Raw genomic sequence first — 19,434 nt, forward strand, 5'->3', positions numbered from 1 at the left:
AGAGAGAGAGAGAGAGAAAGAAAGAAAGAAAGAAAGAAAGAAAGAAAGAAAGAAAGAAAGAAAGAGAGAAAAAAAGAAGAAAGGAAGGAAGGAGAGAGAGAAAGAAAGAGAAAGAAAGAAAGAAAGAAAGAAAGAAAGAAAGAAAGAAAGAAAGAAAGAAAGAAAGAAAGAGAGAGAGAGAAAGAGGAAGGAATGAAGGAAGGAAGGAAGAAAATGGAACAATCAGGACCAGTTGCTCCAACTGACTACAATTTTACAGTAATCAAATGCCCAGTTTTTGTTTTCTTATGAACAACCAGCTTATAATATGCCTAACTAAACTGTAACCTATTTTTGAGCATCAGTAAACTAAGTATTAAACGAAAACAAGCAGCATCCTGGGCTCCACAGACTCATAAGCATGATCCACACATTGCGAGAGTTTTAGGAAACCTATAATTGGGAAGGAAGGGATACAATGTGACACTGGGTGATCCCCACTGTGCCCTGGCCAATAAAGAGAGGCGTGATGCCTCCCTGGCCTTTCTCTGGGGTGTTACAGAAACCTTTTCCAGGCTTACCAAAACAGCACTCTGCCAGTTACTCCAGCTGATTCCTTAAAGGCTGAATCACACCACCAAAACTCTCAGGGAAGGGTCTATATATGGTGTGAGAATACAGAGTATTGGGATTTCTTGGAAAGAAAGAAGGGTGGTGAGTATAAAGAGATGCCAGTGCACATTATATCCCAGAAGAGTGCTTCTAGATCAGGGTTTAAAAAATGACATGCACTTGGCAGAGGAATACATCTTCAAATTCTTTCTTTCCATTTATCCTAAAAATTAGTTTCTGCCTCCCTAATCTGAAACATCTTCCCATATGCTTGTTATCACTTTTGAGCTACCTTCCTGTCTCCTTCACCAAGCTTCAGTAGGCGCCTCTGTACTTAGTCGCTCTAGCTCCTCCATTCTTCAGCCTCCATTCCTTCCCCAGCCTGACCTCCAGCTCTGCTCCTTCCAGCCACCTGCCACTGAAGCCTCAGCTCAGCTCAGCTCAGAATTCTCCCTCTCTGAGTCACACTACAATCGTACGAATTGTGCTTTCTCAATATTTTATACCTTCTCCTCTATTCTTCGTTTCTCATTCAAAACAGTCTAGGCATCAGTTAGCTTCTCCTTGGTCAATGTTAATGGTCAGTTCATAGCCATTGCCACCCCTCCAAGCTGCCAGGAGCCTCAGGCAAGGTCCTCAGTCTGCTGTGCTTAGTTTTTACAGCCTGATCTTTCGGTAGAGTGTATTCCTGTCTTGTCACGCTTCTCTCTCTCAAACGTACAATGTGCCATTTTAGCTATTGTAAGTGTGTAATTCAGTGGCATTAACTACATCCACAATGTTGTTGTACAACCATCACCACTATATTTCAAAATTTTTCATTACCCCAAACAAAAACTCTGTACACATGAAGAAACAACTCCCCACTCCCTCCTTCCACCAGCCCGTTAACCTCTAATCCACTTTCTGTCTCTACAAATTTGCCTGTTCTAGACATTGCATATGAAGTGGAATCATACAAAATGTGTTCCTTTGTGTCTGGTTTTATTTCACTTAGCATAATGCTTTCAGGGTTCATCCACGCTACAGCATGTGTCAGAACTTCATTCTTTTCTACAGCTGACTGTTGTTGTATTTACATATACACCACATTTTGTTTATCCACTCATCTCTACTTCTCGTTTTTGAATTGGTCCCCTGCCTCATGACCCTGTCAATTATCTTGCTCACATAAACCTCCATAGTTTGAGGGTCGCCGTACAATTCGGTCCAAACTTCTCGGCCTGCTATAAAGTCCATATAACATCTGACCTGAGTCCATCATGACAAGACTATTCCCAGGTCAAAGACAAATACCGGCTCTCAAACGAACATATCCCTGTACTTTTCCTGCTGCTCTACCTTTGCCATGTTGTTTCCTTCACCTGGCACAGTCTCCCATTTCCTCAGGTCAAAGCCCCACTCACCTTTTATGTAGCTAGCTCCAATCCCACCAGCATAACACCTTCCACTTTCCGAAGGGCAAAGTAGCCCCTCTCTTCTAAACTCCCAAAAGACTTTGCACTGTGACATTTAATCACCTCCTACCTTTATCTCTTCTACTCTACTCCCTGAAGGCTGAATTCCTAGCAACGGTTTCTTTTTCTATTACACCACATTGAGTATTGTGCTTGGCATAGAATGAGTGTCCCTAATATTTGCCTAACTGAATTCATACATATTGAGAACAATGAGAAAAAAACATTTTCCCAGATACCCGGCAGTCTGATTATGAGGCTGTATAAAGACATGTACATTTGACATAAAGTAAAACATCAATTGTTCAGGATAAAAACATAGTAACCGTGGAAGAAATAGTGACCAATTTAGAGGAAATTATTGGAAAAGTTAATCAGAATAATGATTTGGACCTCAGATGCCTAGCAAGGTACAGAGAGTGGTTACTAAACAAGTAAGCTTAGGGTTTTCATGTAAGAAGAGAAAATAAGCTCATTATCACTCAGGCTTGGCAGGATGGGACCCCGGAATGGGATTGAGTAGGACAGAGAGACCAGGGTGGATGGACCAGAGCTCTGGTCCTCCCTGGAATGCCAGGACCTTCTGGGCCTTCAAGGAAGGAGCTTCTCCTTGGTGGATGTTGATGGTCAGTTCCATGGCCAGTGCTGTCCCCCAAGCTGCCAGGAGCCTTCTTGGACAAGGTCTCAGTCTGCTGTGCTTGGTATTTACAGCCTCGTCTTTTGGTACAGTGTATTCCTGTCTTGTCATGCTTTAGTCTTACTCTTACTGAGGGAAATGGGAGGGGTGTTAGCGAAGGAGGTGAGGAAGGAGGCTGGGTCCTTCGGTGAGAAAGTGGGAGCAGGAAGCATTGCATGGTCCTCACTTTGACTGGTTAGTGGCTGGCCTGCCACCGTGTGGCAGGAAAAGGCCCTGCTTCCTGTTGCAGCCTGTGTTGTCTTAGGCTGAGGTGCAGACAGATGAGTTGCTTTGGGACACTTTAACCCTGGTTCAGGCCTAGTAAAGAAACAAGTTCCCTGGTTTGACTGAATTGTCATAGCATAATGAAAAAAAACTACAGGAGAGAATTGTGTGGTTCTGAGTGACTGATGACTCATTCACTTAAAATAGGTCAGGTTCTGGCCCAGTGAACTTCATGTGATCACAGGAAATACTCCAGACCATTAAAATGGTTTGTGAGTTTTTAGAAAAGGAAGCAGAGGTAACAAGTATTATCATCTTGGATTTCCAAAAACAAAGCATGCCAGATCAGCCTACTTGTAAATTTCTATAGTTACTAACATAGTACATAAGGCGATGCTTTAGATAGGATATAGCTGCATATTACTGTGCACTTGACAATCCTTACCACATGGAATTGTTGAGGGCAAGGAGAAATACAAGCCACATGATGATAGCATGGCTGGCAGGTTTAGAACTTGTGGTTTGATGCTAACTTGAGCTCATTTCTGGTGCTGTGCTATGGGGGTTCCCGGCTTTGTCATAGAGAACATGTTTATCAATAGCATGGATCATTTGAGGGGTGACATAGAACTGGACAGGATGATGAACACACTGAAAAACAGAGGAGACATTCCACAGGAGACACTGTAGGCAGATTTGTGGGGTTAGCGGACTATGGGCGTCATGAGTCAACAGTGTGGCATGGCCACCCTACAATGGATCTAAGGTGTGGAGACTCAAGGAAGGGCCCCTTTTGCTGCTTGATGAAATGCCTACCACCTCCCACTAGAAGCTTTTGTTTCATTGGTTTATGTCTGAAGGATGCTAAGTTGTGTTAACAGCATTACAGAGAGAAGAACTTAAAAATCTTGTAATGCAGAAGAAGCTGAGGGCACTTACTCTGTAACCAAGAGGACTTTGATGAGGGGCGAGGGGTGCAGGTGGACAGGTGGACATGGGCTTAAACTTTTCAAAGACCACTTCCAAAAAAGAGGGGTTGGAGGCCAGACATGGTGGCTCATGCCTGTAATCCCAGTACTTTGGGAGGCCAAGGCGGGTGAATCACCTGAGGTTGGGAGTTTGAGACCAGACTGACAAACATGGAGAAACCCCATCTCTACTAAAAATACCAAAAAATTAGCCAGACGTGGTGGCATATGCCTGCAATCCTACCTACTCAGGAGGCTGAGGCAGGAGAATTGCTTGAACTCAGCAGGCGGAGGTTGTGGTGAGCCAAGATTGCGCCATTGCACTCCAGCCTGGGCAACAAGAGCGAGACTCCATCTCAAAAAAAAAAAAAAAAAAAAAAAAAAGAGGGATTGGATTGTTCTGCTTTTCCCTGGAGCGTCAATGTAAAACCAATGAGCAATAGTGAGAGTTTTCCGAAACCAGAATGGGCTTCCTAGAGGGTCAGGTGTCCCTCTCACTGCAAGTGTGTTGGCGGAGAAGGGATGCTCAGGAGGTGGCAGAGTACTGGGGACTGGACGCACCTGAAGGAAGCAGATCTGACAACCAACCTGGAACAGCCCTTCCCAGCCTATTATCTCACAAGGAAATGCACATGTGATGATGAAGCCTGTGTTCTCCCGAATGATCCCCTCTCCTCTCCTCCAAGCCTGCAAGCAGAATTCTTCCTATCAGAGCCAACGTTTTTCTATTGCATGGTGTTGAGTATTGTGTTTTTCACAGAACAAGCATCAATAAATATTTGCCCAAATGTCACATGTACCAAGAAGACTGAGAAGACTGATTTCCCCAGAGACCTGGCAGTCTGGATCTGAGGCTGTATGAATTATTAAATGCTGAGGATAAAGTAACCTTTTCTACTGTATCCATGTACCTAGGTAGCAATGATTTTTCCTCAAGGATGGGCTGTTATGAGAACCAGTTTTTAGTAACATTTGTCTCACAGAAAACCCATTTTTTTTTAGCTGTGTGTGGTGGTGGGTACCTGTAATCCCAGCTACTCAGGAGGCTGAGGCAGGAGAATCACTTGAACCCGGGAAGTGGAGGTTGCAGTGAGCTAAGATCGCACCAGTGCACTCCAGCCTGGGCAACAAGAGCAAAACTCCATCTCAAAAAAAAAAAAAAAAAAAAAAGGTGGGGGGGATGAAAATATTACCTATCTCACAAAGTTAATGAGATTTAATGAATGATCTATGTTAGGTCCTAAATACTTCCTGGCAGAGAACAAGAGGTCAATAAGTGCAGCAATTGGCAAAGCTCATAGGATATAATCACAGAGAAACTATATTTGTTCTCTTGCAGAATTGAGGAACCTTGTTCCACTGTCTTCTCATATTGAGTATTATGCTAACCTTTTCCACCTAATGTGTACCTTTTGCTTGTATTTCATCATCAAGTAATTTATTTGCTAGAAGAGTTCATGGGTGGCTCATATTGAATGGTGCCTACATAACAGCCAATCCTGCCTTCTTCTGTGCTGACAGCGTTCTGCTTGGCTTCTTTCATCTACCTCTCTACCTCTTAATGCAGGTAAATCCTCATCACTCTAAAAGGGCAATGTGTATCATATTTCCCTGCCGATTCTTTTTCTATCCTGGGATGTCACAGTGTGAGGATATAAGACCTAGAGCTGCGACAGGCATTTTATGACCACAAAGAAAGTCATTTCGTATGGTTACTATGACAGCTCCAAAAGATGGAAAGATCATTGAAGACTGATCCTTGATGATGTCACTGAGCCACTGAGATCATGAGCCATCACCTCTATTCTTGGTGTTAAGGGAGATTTTAAATCTTATTGTTTAAGCCAGTGCTCACTGGGTTTCTGTTATCTGCATTTGTTAACACATCCATCTGTACATGAATGCTGTATCTCCTGAGGGCTTTCATATTGTGACTATTAACTTGAATGAGTAGAAATATGCTGGGGTCACACTTTTTCCCAAGAACTTTGTAAATATTGCTTCGTTTTCATCTGACATTGAGATCTGAGGCTAGCCAGATTTCTCCTGCCATTTGTCTTTGAAGTTCAATAATGTATCCAGGACATCTCCTGATGCTGGGTGTTCTATATTAGTTTTCCCTGGAACACAGTGAGAATTTCCAATCTGCAGATTTAATTCTTTTATTTCAAAAACATTTCTTGTATCTCTGAAAATAGTCTAATGTTGAAGGTCTTTCTTGCAGGAATATCAACTAACCCTTTTTGTAAATTGCTCAAGTGTCTCACTCTTTCCTCTCTACATTTACTGTAAGTGAGTCAGGTTTTCCCTCTAAGTCAGTAATTCAGCTGAATTGTGCCTGGTCTATTTCTTGGTTTTTCTAACCTATTTTCTGTATTGGACTACTTCTGTTTTTCTTTTGGTTTCCTTAGCTGTGTAATCTTTTTTCCTTTCTCATTCCGATGTTTCATATTTTCTCCCAGTTCTTATTTTATTACCTTAATGTTCTTATTAGCTTATTCTGTAACATGGAACACGTGTAAAGATTTTTCTGCTTTGGCAGGGCGTGGTGGCTCACATCTGTAATCCCAGAACTTTGGGGGGCCGAGGCGGGCAGATCTCCTGAGGTCAGGAGTTTGAGACCAGCCTGGCCAACATGGTGAAACCCTGTCTCTACTAAAAATACAAAAATTAGCTGGGCGTGGCAACGGGCACCCGTTATCCCAGCTACTCGGGAGGCTGAGGCAGGAGAATAGATTGAACCCGGGAGGTGGAGGTTGCCGTGAGCTGAGATCACACACTGCACTCCAGCCTGGGCGACAGAAGGAGACTCCGTCTCAAAAAAACAATAACAACAACAACAACAACAACAAAACTAAACTAAACAAACAAAACCAAGATTTTTCTGCTTTTATTTGGTTAGATTTTCTCCAGACTTTCTCTCTTTCACTTGCCTGGCCTATGTTATAATCCTTTCTTCTACTTTTATGAAAGTCTTGGTTTTAGATAGTGGATATGCTGCTTCTTTCTATCTTATTCCTACTTAACACCTGTTGCTCTTTGAAAATGTTCTATTTGTTCAAATATAATGTGGGGGAATCCTCTTTGACCGTCTTTTCACTGTATCTGAGTTCCAGAGCTGAGATACTGCACTTCTCTCTGCTTTTCTGGGGCCTGAGTACACACTGAGGATAAGGGCTGCTCCCCTGAATCCACACAACTTCCGGGCTCTGCTCTCTTCTGAGATTTTGATAAGCTCCTTTGCCACCATCCTCCCACTCTAGTCACGAGTGTGCCCTATTCCTGTGAGAAAATGCCCTCTGACTTTGAATCTTTGCCTCAATTCAATGTAGGGACCTAGAAAATGGCAAACCCTGGCGATTTCTCCTGTCCTTGCTCAGGTCCTGGGGGTGGCAGGGATTGGCCTCCACTGAGGATGGTTTTATCTGGCCGGATTTCCCCAGGCATTTGCTTGTTCTGCTCACCCTTTCATCTCCCTTCTTTTCAGTTTGTGTCTTCTTTGATTCAAAAAGCATTAATGAGATTCTTGGTGTTGTGTCTACTTGGTCTCTTCCCCCGACGGGCTTTGGGAAAGTGGAGATGAGGCTGGACACCATTCTCCACTGCACGCAGCTATTTCAATGAGCTTTTAAAGTTTACGGTACAAAGTTGTACTTAATTTCTCATCTGAGAAATAATTTGCTCCATTATTTGAAGGGGGTGCGGAGGGCTGGCTTTTACTACGCTTTTGTGCATTTCATTAGTAACGGTGGGGAGAGGTTTTGATCCTGATTATCATTTTTTTACCTGGATGTTCGCTCCACGCCTTTGACAGCATTAAACCTGGTGTTCCAATAGGAACTGCAGAGCCTAAAATGTGCAAATAAACCTCAACAGTTGCTAAAGGCGAAGAAAGAAGAGCAATGAAAGCCAACACTCATAGCAGCTTACGGATAACTGTTGATAATATCCACACTGCATTTTACATTTACAACGCACCCGCGCCTTGGTTCATACCCATTAAGTCTCCGAAGGGAGTGTCTGCGTAAGTCTTGAGTCCCCAGAATCTAAGTCTGCACTTGGCCCAGAATAGATGCCCAGTAAAGTTCTGAACGAACGACTGTTATATCCACTTTACAGATGGAAAGACTGAAGACCACCATCATTAAGGGCCTTGTCCAAGGCCGCAGAGCTGTCGGTGGATGAAAATGGGGCCAGCAGGAAAGCGGGAAGACGGTCTGGAGGATCACGGGCCAGGGACTGGGGCCCGGAGCAGGCTCGCCAGGCGGCTCGGCCCCGCGACGGAGGGCTGGAACTCCGACAAGCTACCGCCGCTGCGCCCACCCAGGCCTCCCGCGCCTTTCCGGCAGCAACAGCAGGCGGTGGCGCAGGCGCGGAGCGCGCAGGGGGCAGGCGGAAGGCAATGCGCAGGCGCGGCGTTCCCGTTGCTAGGGCCGCGTCGCGCCCACCTGAGTGGCCGAAGTGAGGTTCGCTAGTCTCTGGGTCCCGACGGGAAGGAGCGAAGCATCGTCTCTGCGCCTGCGCGCTCTGTGCCTGCGACGCAAACCTGGCCTCACCTTTTCCTGCCCGAAGCGAGAGATTATCGCAGTCCTGGTTTCTCCCTCCAGAAGACCCCCTCCCAATCCTCTGTACCTCCTGGTAGTGCCCTGACCCCTGCTGCCACCGTCCTTCAGAGAGCAACGGAAGAGCTTCCCGGAGGGCAAGGAAAAGAGGGAAAGTAGCCAGCAATGTCGAACACGTAAGTGATGGGCTCCCAGCCACAGCCATGGGGTGGGCTTCCCCAAGCCAGAAGGTGGCTTGCTTTCTACTTCTCTTATTTTCTTTTTTCTTTTCTTCTCTCCTCCCCTCACCTCCCAACTTCCCTCCTCTCTCCCACTTTTTTTCCTTTTAGGAAATTCAAATATGCCTCGGGATAGAGTATCTGCTTCTTGTGAGCAAGGAAGATCATACACGTAGATCTCCCCGTCCCCCACGCATCCCACCACCCCATGGGGATGAGCTCCCGGTCTTCCCTATACCCACCACGCCCTTAGGGGCTATTGCTGAGAAGCCATTTTGTCTGTTTTTTTTTGTTGTTGTTGTTAATCTTTCACAGTAGTAAATACGTTGCTTTGTGAAAACACCCAGGTCCTGAAATTTAAGTCTAGAAAGATCTTGGGAAAGCGTTATTGTCATTTGCTTTTCACCAACTCGAGTAGCAGTGATACTGAAAGGAGTGTGTGCCTAGCATTGTGTCGTTTACACAGCACTTGTGCAAAGTTACCTCATTTGGTCTTCATAAGAATAATTTCAAACAGGTAGTACAGGACTGACCCTGTGGACACTGTTCTAACTGCTTCACAGCAACCCTGTAATGTACGGGCTGTTGATATTGTTATTTCCATTTTACAGATGAGGGAACTTGGGTATGAAGAGGTGAAGTAGCTCACACAGCAAGTACACAGTGCCAAGCCAGGCACTGTAGCTCCAGCCTGCACTGTTGCTATTACACTCCCTATTGTTCTAGGCAAGGAAGTAAGAGCAGAGAGCTTAAAGGCTTGCCAGTGTTTGGGAGTGGGGAAAATCAAGAGTTCCGTTTAAGACCTATTGAGTTGGAAGTGCCCATTGGACATCATGTGGAGATGAAATAGGCAGTTAAAATATTCAGATCTTGGGTTCAGGAGCAAGACCCACATCTGAAATATAAACTTGCTCGCTGTCAGCCTGTGATGGTCTTTGCGAGACATAGAATGAATATTAATAAAGAAGAGGTGTAAGGACTGAGCTGGGGTCATCCACAGTAAGGCAGGGAGAAGAGGTGACCCAGCAAAGGAATTGAAAACATGATCCATGAGGAAGAAGCAAGTGAAAGGAGTAATAGTGTTTCCAGGAGAAGTAACTTATTTCTCCTCCATCAAGTGCTCCTGAGACAAGTTGGTGTAGAACTGAGAACTGACTATTGATTTGGCAGTGTGGAGTTCAGCAGTGACCTTGACAGGAGCTGATTCAGTGGTGTGATGGGATAGAAAGACTTACTCAAGTGAATGTAGGAGGGAGAGAAACTGTAGACGGTGAACATAGCTAACTCTTTAAAGGAGTTTTGCTGCAAAGGAAAGGAAATGTGTTGGCAGCTAGGGGCAGAGGACATGGCTCCAAGACAGAAAACGATAGAATGTTTGTGTGTGGAAGGGAATGGCCCAGAATGATATAGGAGGAGGAGGGAGAAGTGGGTGACATCGTTGGTAGTGAGAGGACATGGGATCCAGGGGGTACTGGCCTTAGGTAGAGGAACTCGGCACTTAGCAATGGGACAGGTGGGAAGGCAGCGTCAAGATGCTATTCAGTGGGTAGGTGCCCTGGAGGTGGCCTGGAATGATCATGGTAGATGGAAGATGTTGGTGACTGAGGGGCAGTGGTGACAGCATCAGAAGAAGTGGGATTCAAAGCCAGGGAGTGTTGGGAGGAGAGAAGGGAGATATCTGGAGGTGCAGTGAAAAGAAGGGATCCCCTTGACCCAGCCCCACAGACAGAGACAGAGGGCTCTGGGGGGGAACAGGAGCCTCTACTGAGAGGGCTTCCAAGCAGAGCCAGGCCTTCCATAGAGCAAGAAGACGGGGGGAGTATTCGGGGAAGAAGATAGCAAACTAGTTAAGATTGGAAGATTCAGAAGGTTTTATAATGTGCAAAATTACTTGGAAAGAATTTCCATTTTGCAATATTTTGATTTCCCACAGACGTGCATAGTATGTCTGAATATGCAAGTGTTTCCCTCCCCGACCCACTCCGTTATAGGAAAACTGCCAAGCTGTAGAATTAACAGTCTGGTCTTTTTAACTGTTATATTCAGTCTTCTCCATCCATAATCCTCCTGACTTCAAAGTCTGTCATATCTCTAAGTCATATGCTCAACTCTGAAACCAAGCATATACTTCTAAAAACTGTTAAGTAGTCTTATGGATAAAATACTACCTTCTGTTTGCAAGGTGCGTTTAAAATTCCCGGAACACTTTCACACCTGTTATTCCATCTGTATTAATCTGTTCTCACACTGGAACAGAGGAAAGAGGTTTAATTGACTAGCAGTTCTGCAGGACTGGGAAGTCCTTAGGAAACTTACAGTCGTGATGGAAGGTGAAGTCAAACACACCCTTTTTCACATGGCAGCAGCAAGGAGAAGTGCAGAGCAAAGCGGGGGGAAAAGCCCCTGATAAAACCATCAGATCTTGTGAGAACTCACTATCATGAGAACAGCATGGAGGTAGCTGTCCCCGTAATTCAATTACCTCCCACTAGGTCCCTCTTACAACACGTGAGGCTTATGGGAACTACAATTTAAGATGAGATTTGGGTGGGGACACAGCCACACCATGTCACCATCCCACAGTAGTCCCTGGAGGTATCCAGAGTTGGTCTCATCATCCAGGTTTGCCAGTGGAGGAGCTGTAAGCACGAAGAGGTTGAGTGACCTCCAGGGATGAGCTGCTCAGGACACTGGTTTCTATTTTAAATGTGGAGCACTTTTACCTTTGAAAACCACCTTGCCATATCCGGGGAAAATAGAGACTATGTCCACGCAGAAACTCATGCAGGAATGCTTCTAGCAGCATTATTCAGAGCAGCAAAAAAGGCGAAAACGACTCAAGTGTCCATGGGCTGACAAATGGATACACAAAATGTGGTGTATCCGTACAAAGGCAACTTGGCAATGAAAAGAAATGAAGTATGAAGTACGCGACAGTGTGGATGAACTTTGAGGACACCGCACCGAGGGAAAGTAGCTCAGCACTGAAGCCCCTTCTTGTGTGATTCCACTTCTGTGAAATGCCCAGAATAGGCAAATAGAGCTGGAAATTAGGTTAGTGGTTGCCAAGGGCGGGGAGGAATGGGGAATGGAGAGTGACTGCTTCACAGGTGTGGGTTTCTTTCCCAGTGATGAAAATGTTCTGGAGTTAGATAATGGTAGTGGTTGCACAACTCTATGCTAAAAACCACTGAATTGTACACTTGAAAAGAGTGAATTCTATGCCGTGTGAATTATCTCATCAATGCTCTTATGAAAAATCATCTTGCCGCCTCTCTTGTCTCATTTGACCTTCATGACTGGGCTCAGGCAGAAGGAGGCTGAGGCTGCAGGGCGAGGAGGTGGGGTGCAAGGCCAGATGGACTGAGCGCAAAGTGGGGGCTCCCCAGGATGGCGTGGCCGAGGCATGGTGTCCAGGTCCCTGGCGGTCCGACGCGTGAGGGGGTGTGGTCACATGGAGAAACATCAGGACAGCTGGGGAGCAGGAAGCCAGAGACAGTCTCAAGGGAAGAGGGTCTGGCGGAAAGAGATGACGCCGTGTCTGAGCACTGAGGAAAACAGGTAATGATGCAGGGATTCCTGTGCTTTCAAAGCTGCCAAACATTTTCCTGTCAGCCAGGAATCTTTGCCTGGTCTCTCCAGACAGGGATCCCTAGACAGACTGCAGATGGGGAAGAAAGAAATGGCAGGACCCAGAAGGCTGAAGCCACCAGGACTGTCTTTGGCCACAAATTCCAGTTATGTGTCAGCTCTGTGAGGCCCTGGAAAAGTCCTGCTTCTCTGACCCAACTGAAGCCAGTGAGGGCTCTGACCTGGAGCAACTGGGCTCCCCTGGGTGGGAGCCCACAGCAGGTCCAGACATCCAGAAAGTCTGGCTGTGCTCTGCCCATCAGGTCGGCTTTGGTTTCCCCTGGTGGAAGCAGGAGCCTCTTCAACCCAAGATCTCTTGCTGTTGTTGCCTTTGGGTCTTTGTGGGGTTCAGGTCACCCCACCTGAACTTCACGGAGGCAGCCTCTTTAGGGTATTGTACAAACTTAATGCTTGTTGGTGTGGCCAATGTTGGAAGTAGAAGATGCCTTTTAACTTTTACTGCCTGTTCCACTCCCATATTTAAATATTATTACTAGATTTGTTTATAGTCTTTAGTCTATTACTGAATTCTTGGCCATATTAAATCTGTATGTATGTCTCAGGAGTCTTCTGTCTTTATAGCCTTTCTTTTCTTTTTTTGAGATGGAGTCTCGCACTGTTGCCTAGGCTGGAGTGCAGTGGTGCGGTCCTGGCTCACTGCACCTCCGCCTCCTGGGTTCAAGTGAGTCTCCCATCTCAGCGTCCCGAGTAGCTGAGATTACACGTGCACACCACCACACCCGGCTAATTTTTGTGTGTTTAGTAGAGACAGGGTTTGCCTCTTTAGACAGGAGCAGATAGTGCCTTCTGCTTGTGCTGATCTGTACCCAGCATTCTAGAATTTCCTTTAGCTAGATTTCATGTGGCTCCCACCATGTGAATTCTTAAATATTTAATGTTCTTTATTGGTGCTGTGAATGGGTTTCTTCTTTCACTTTTTTCTCTGCATTAAAGTATTGCAATTTTGCTGTATTTTTTTTTTTTTTTTTTCTGGAGTGTGGTGGTGAGATCTCGGCTCACTGCAACCTCTGCCTCTGGGTTCAAGCAATTCTCCTGTCTCAGCCTCCCAAGTAGCTGGGATTACAGGTGCCTGCCACCATGCCCGGCTACTTTTTGTATTTTTAGTAGAGATGGGTTTTCATCATGTTGGCCAGGCTGGTCTAGAACTCCTGACCTCAAGTGATCCACCCACCTCAGCCACCCAGTGCTGGGATTACAGCCGTGAGCCACCACGCCTGGCCTTTGCTGTACTAGTTGATGTATTTTTGTTACTGATTTCCTGGGATTTTGCAATCATGCCATTTATAAGCAATGGTGTTAAAAAAAATGGTTTATATTACTTATGTATATCTCTTATCCTTTTTTACTGCTAATTTTGAGATCATATTTCTAGTGTTTCTCCACTGAAGGTCCATTGGGTCACTGGTTTTTGGCACTTTGAAGAAGTCGTCATTCTTTTTTTCCTGGTGTGTGGGGATGGCATTTTTAATCAGGCCTGTGTTGCAAGTTACAATTTACTGAGCATCTTCTTGGTATCTGTGAAACAAGCTGGGGTTTTTACTGCTCCGTTGCTGTCTGGAGTTATGCTTCCCTCTGTGCTGAACTGAAAAGCACTCCCGCAATCACCCCTCCTGGGTTAGAGGCAACAATTCTTTTGATCTGGAGCTGTGGTCTGTTTTTTAAGTGGAATTTCAGATCTGAGTTCTAAACAAAATTAGCCTGTAATTTTCCTCTTGAATGTTGTCCTGGCAGGTTTGGGCCCCAAACCCTATTAAGTCCACAAAGCAACTTGAGCATTGCTCTATGTTTTATGCCAACAGTTGTCACACCTGTTAGTATGTTCAGCCCGTGTCTTCACTCAGGCCAGTGAGTGCCTTGGGTTTGCTGTCCCTTCTCGGGGCCTGGAAGTCTGGACTTGGAAAGCTCACACTGTGCCGAGCTGCGGGTCTTGATCATTGTCCACAGCCAAACCGTTCCCTTGATCATCTGTCATCTTTGCTTCTTCCAGCCCCTCCTGCTTGTCTGTTTGAGGTGGGGCAAGCAGAATGTCAGAGGGTCTCAGGAGCTTTGAACTGGCATGAGGTTTTGCTTTTGTTGTTGTTGGTTTGAGCGATGGTTGTCGCTGTTCCTGGTCAATGTACTTGTTTATTAGTCCCTAATTCTGCCAGGAGTCAATGTGTGTTCTGTGTGATATGGTTTGGATTTGTGTCCCCACCCAATTCTCTTGTCAAATTGTCATCCCCAATGCTGGAGGCGGGGTCTGGTGGGAGGTGATTGGATCATGGGGGTGGATTTCCCCTTTTGTGCCATTCTCGTGATAGTGAGTTAACAGGAGAACTGCTCGTTTAAAAGTGTGTGGCACCTCCCCGCCTTCCTCTTGCTCCTGCTCCTGCCACGTGAGATGCCTGCTCCCACTTTGCCTCCACCATAAGTAAAAGCTCCCCGAGGCCACCCCAGACACAGACGCTGCCATGCTTCCTGGACAGCCTATGGAACTGTGAGCCAATTAAACCTCTTTTCTTTATAAATTACCCAGTCTCGCCGGGCGTGGTGGCTCACGCCTGTAATCCCAGCACTTTGGGAGGCCGAGGTGGGCAGGCCCGACCTGAGGTCGGGAGTTCGAGACCAGCCTGACCAACATGGAGAAACCCTGTCTCTACTAAAAATACAAAATTAGTTGGGCGTATGGTGGTGCATGCCCTCCCAGCTACTTGGGAGGCTGAGGCAGGAGAATCACTTGAGCCTGGGAGACGAAGGTTGCAATGAGCTGAGATCACGCCATTGCACTCCAGCCTGGGAACAAAAGCGAAACTCCATCTCAAAATAAATAAATAAATAAATTACCCAGTCTCAGGTATTTCTGTATAGCAGTGAGAGAATGGACTAATACACTGTGCCAAGTGGAATTCAAATTTTCTGATAATAACCTTCTTTCTTATAATAAGCTAGTCTGGAAGAGTGCCCTTTCACTAGCAATATTTTAAATATTGCTGAGTTTTGAGAAATCTGGCATTCGAACATGCTGGGGATGGGATTCTAACGGCAGAATTCAGTGTCCTGACTCAGTGGGGTGTTGGGGGGAAGAGTTTTGGTTTTTATGCTCAGTCTGTTTGCTTGTGATGTAATTACCTCTGTGTCACAGGACCCCTCCTTCCTCATCTACTTTCTCCCTGACAAATGGGAAGCGATGAAGTCAAGTGGTTTAGAGGGTAAACTCTGGAGCCGGACTGCCTACATGTATATCCTGCATTCAAACTGTGTGACTTTGGGCAGTAACTTCTCTTTGCCTCAGTTTTCTCATATGTAAACTGGGCTAATAATTATGTCTACCTCATAGGGTTGTTGTGAGGATTACATGAGTTATTACATGGAAACCACTTAGGACAGTGACTCACAGCATATAAATGTAAGCTATTACCGTCACCATCGTCATCATCATTATCATCCTCATCATCTGAACCCAAAAATCTTGCAGACATCAAGATATGCTTTTACTTTTTGGCCAGAAAGGTGAAAAAAGCACATATAATCAGTGCTTCAATAAATGATGCTTAGTGTTTAGGGAAGAATGGAGCATGTTTGAGAAATGGCAGATGGTGAGCCTGGGGCAGAGGGTACCTGGAGGGGATGCTTAATAATGACCTTGGGAATGTAGAAGAGAGATTCCCAGTCAAACAGGGTGGCTAACCATGCGTACTTGTCTCCTCTTCCTCCTGAATTGCCTCCAAAATGGCAATAAAGGATTTTAAAGCTATGAACTCACAAGGACGAATAAAACATTTGACAAGAGATACCAAGAAAGTGCAGGAGGCCAGGCACAGTGGCTCAAGTCTGTTATCCCAACACTTTGGGAGGCCAGGGCAGGTGGGTCACTTGAGGTCAGGAGTTCGAGACCAGCCTGGCCAGTGTGGTGAAACCCCATCTCTACTAAAATTAGCCTGATGTGGTGGCACATGCCTGTAGTCCCAGCTACTCAGAAGACTGAGGCAGGAGAATTGCTTGAACCCGGGAGGCGGAGGTTGCAGTGAGCCAAGATTGTGCCACTGCACTCAGGGCTGGGTGACAGATTGAGACTCTGTCTCAAAAGAAAAAAAGAAAATGTGGGAAAGGGACAGCAGGCATGGATGAGAGGGAATGGAGGAAGGGCAAAGAATGTGGGACCTGAAAGCCAGTGGATGGGGCTGGGGTGATCAAAAGCCAGCTGTTTCCCTGGGAAGACAGACGGGGGCATGGTTCTTCTGGGATAGGGCTGAAATTGGAGGACTGCTTGCAGATCTGTATAGGCCACATTTAGGCTGCCAATCACTTGTACACCCCAGAGAGCAAGTGGCCAAGCCACTAGCCAACCAGGCAGAAGTTGGCCCATGCAGCCAACCTGGACTCAAGACGCCAGGCACAGGTAAGCATGGGAGTGAGTGGCTTGGCTGAGAGTAAAGAAGAGGTGAGCCCCCTTGATCGACTTGCTTCTCTTTCAGGGGATTAGGGCTGCCCCCCAACCCCCCTCTTTAGCATAGGAAAAGACCTTACAGAAAGATACATTTTTGGGTTTCTCCTTCATCAGTCATCAGGGCTCTCCACACCCGCTTTCTACAGTGAAGCTCCTTCCCAGACACACTGACTTTCCAGTTCACTTTTCAGTCCTGGTTTTTGAACATAAAAGCAGAATCAAAAAATCACCTGAAATTTGGTAAGGGAAGGTGGGAATCTCTACCATGAATGTATTGGCCCTGGCAGGGAAAGTGGGGACACTCGTGAGGGCCTAATAAAGGGACCAGTAACAAAGATGTGGACATAGTCTAGGGAAACTGGTCAGGGATGGGGCAGTATTCTGGGGCCAGCCAGCCACAACAGAGCCACCACCACCCTAAGGCTTTGGTGGAAGAGCACACCCAACTTTTGTTGCCTCACCAGGGTGTGGACAAGACGGTCATACTCGTCTGCTCTCTGGCTTCCTCTCTGTTCAATCGACTAACTCAGCTCACTGGAATGAGGGCAGAGAGCCCAGCTGGTGCATTCCATAGAACTCAGCCTCCTGGGCCACAGTCTACACCTCACCTCACTTCTTTTTTTTTTTTTTTTTTTAAGACAGAGTCTCGCTTTTTCACCAGGCTGGAGTGCAGCAGCATGATTTTGGCTCACTGCAAACTCCACCTCCCAGGTTCAAGTGATTCCCCTGCCTCAGCCTCCCGAGTAACTGGGACTACAGGCGGGTGCCACTACGCCTGGCTAATTTTTTTTTTGTATTTTAATAGAGACGGGTTGGCCAGGATGGTCTCAATCTCCTGACCTCATGATCCACCCGCCTCGACCTCCCAAAGTGCTGGGATTACAGGCGTGAGCCACCACGTCTGGCCTACACCTCGTTTCTTACACTGTACATTATGGTTCTAAGATTCTTAGTGGTTGCCTTTTGCTGTACTTCATTCATTCATTTTTCACAGCTGTGTGATAGTCCATTGGTGAATTTACTGCAATGTATTTATCCACTGTCTTATTGGTGTACATTTGTGTTATCTCCAGGTTTTTACTATTATTTAAAAAATGCAAGTGATCATTCTTGATGCATATTTACAAATTTCTCTAGGGTATAATTATCCTTTCATAGGGTATGCACACATTCAACTTCATAAGAAAATGCTGCATTACTTTCCAAAGTGGTTGTTCCAATGGATACTTCACCAGCTGTGTATGTGGACAGATCAGTTAACTATTCTGGATATGGACTCTGTCCTCTTTTAAATGTGTATAATAATAGTGACGTTATGGGCAAAGTGAGGGAAAACTTTATATCATTTAGACAAAATGCTTTTAAAACTCTTTATTTGATGATAATAGTGTTGGTACATAGTCAGGAATCACAAGGACATCAGAACAGGGTATAAATTGTCTAACAAGCCTTTCTACTACATAACAATATTCTTAGCTCACACTTGATTTGGTGTTACATTTTGCTATACCAGAGGCCCGATGTTTATGTTTTACCAAGCAATTTTTATTCACTGTGTCATCTAAATTCTTTATCTTCCCCCAGAATGTATAATAAGATGTGGCATCAGACCCAAGAAGCCCTCGGTGCTTTACTCGATAAAGAGCCTCAGAAGATGGTTGAACCACAAAGAAATCAAGCTTTCATCTTTCAGACGTTGGCCACCTTCTACATAAAGTATGTGCAGATCTTTAGAAACCTGGAGAATGTCTACGACCAGATCGTCCATCCCCAGAAACGAATACTGATCAGGAAAGTGCTGGACGGGGTGATGGGCCGCATCCTGGAGCTGAAGAACGAGATGGTGGAGCTGGAACTCACGGAGTTCCATTATTTCGATGATATCCTGCAGGATCTAAAGCTGGCTCCTGTAAGCACGCTGTTGTTTTCTTATTAGTTGCTTTTTGTTATAAATAAGATATGTAGCCCTATACCCAGTACCCTGCAGACTTCCTGTCCATGTTTACTAGTTGCTGTGTGGAAAATCTAAACATTTCCCTTCAATTACACCATGCTGTCGTGGACAAGGATTGGGTTCCCTTTGTTTCTGGTACAGATGCATCTGCACACTTCTTGGCTGTGTTAGGCACTGCAGTGGCCATGGTCTTACCTGACACCGTGGTGTCTGCACGAGGCTGTTGGAATGCAGTGGGCCAGCCCTTTCATCAGCACCCTTGAAGCACAGACCCTCCCAGCATCCAGTAGCAGCGCCCGTTCCTCTGTTTCCATGGGAATCTCTCTGTAGCTTGTTGGTCACAGGTTCCCTATTGCCAGGTGGATGCATCTCCTCCTTACTTTGGGACAGTGGTGACCCAGGGGAATGTATGGCTTACATGGCAGTGGGCCTCAGACGTCAAAGGAGAGAGAGCTCATGTGCTTGCTCTCCCTCCTTCCCTCTGCCTCTCTTCCCCTCCTTCCCTCTCTCCCTGGAGCCCTCCCTGCTGGCACCTGGCAACCACAGCCCCCTCCTGCAAGCATTCGGCCCCTGCTGCCCTCTGACGTTCCTGCTGGGCACAGGGCCTCTCTTCTGACTTAGGCTGGTTGGGCTGCCAGGGCCACTGGCCACCTCCCCTCAGTGTCATGGTCCTGGGAGCTCACCTTCATTTTGAAAGGAACATTTC

The 19,434-nt window shown here is 46.0% G+C and overlaps 1 protein-coding gene across 1 annotated transcript in view; it reads left to right on the forward strand.

Annotated features, from left to right (window-relative positions):
- The first annotated feature begins 8,370 nt into the window (after positions 1–8,370).
- The window catches only part of DRC11 (dynein regulatory complex subunit 11), a 172,333-nt gene continuing 161,269 nt past the window's right edge, over positions 8,371–19,434 (forward strand). Inside the window, 2 exon segments of the mRNA XM_017890381.1 lie at positions 8,371–8,655; positions 18,359–18,683. Coding sequence (XP_017745870.1) covers positions 8,645–8,655; positions 18,359–18,683 — 336 coding nt within the window. The 5' untranslated portion in view covers positions 8,371–8,644.

Source organism: Rhinopithecus bieti, unplaced genomic scaffold, assembly GCF_001698545.2.
Source record: "Rhinopithecus bieti isolate Rb0 unplaced genomic scaffold, ASM169854v2 scaffold_19482, whole genome shotgun sequence".
NCBI lineage: Eukaryota > Metazoa > Chordata > Mammalia > Primates > Cercopithecidae > Rhinopithecus > Rhinopithecus bieti.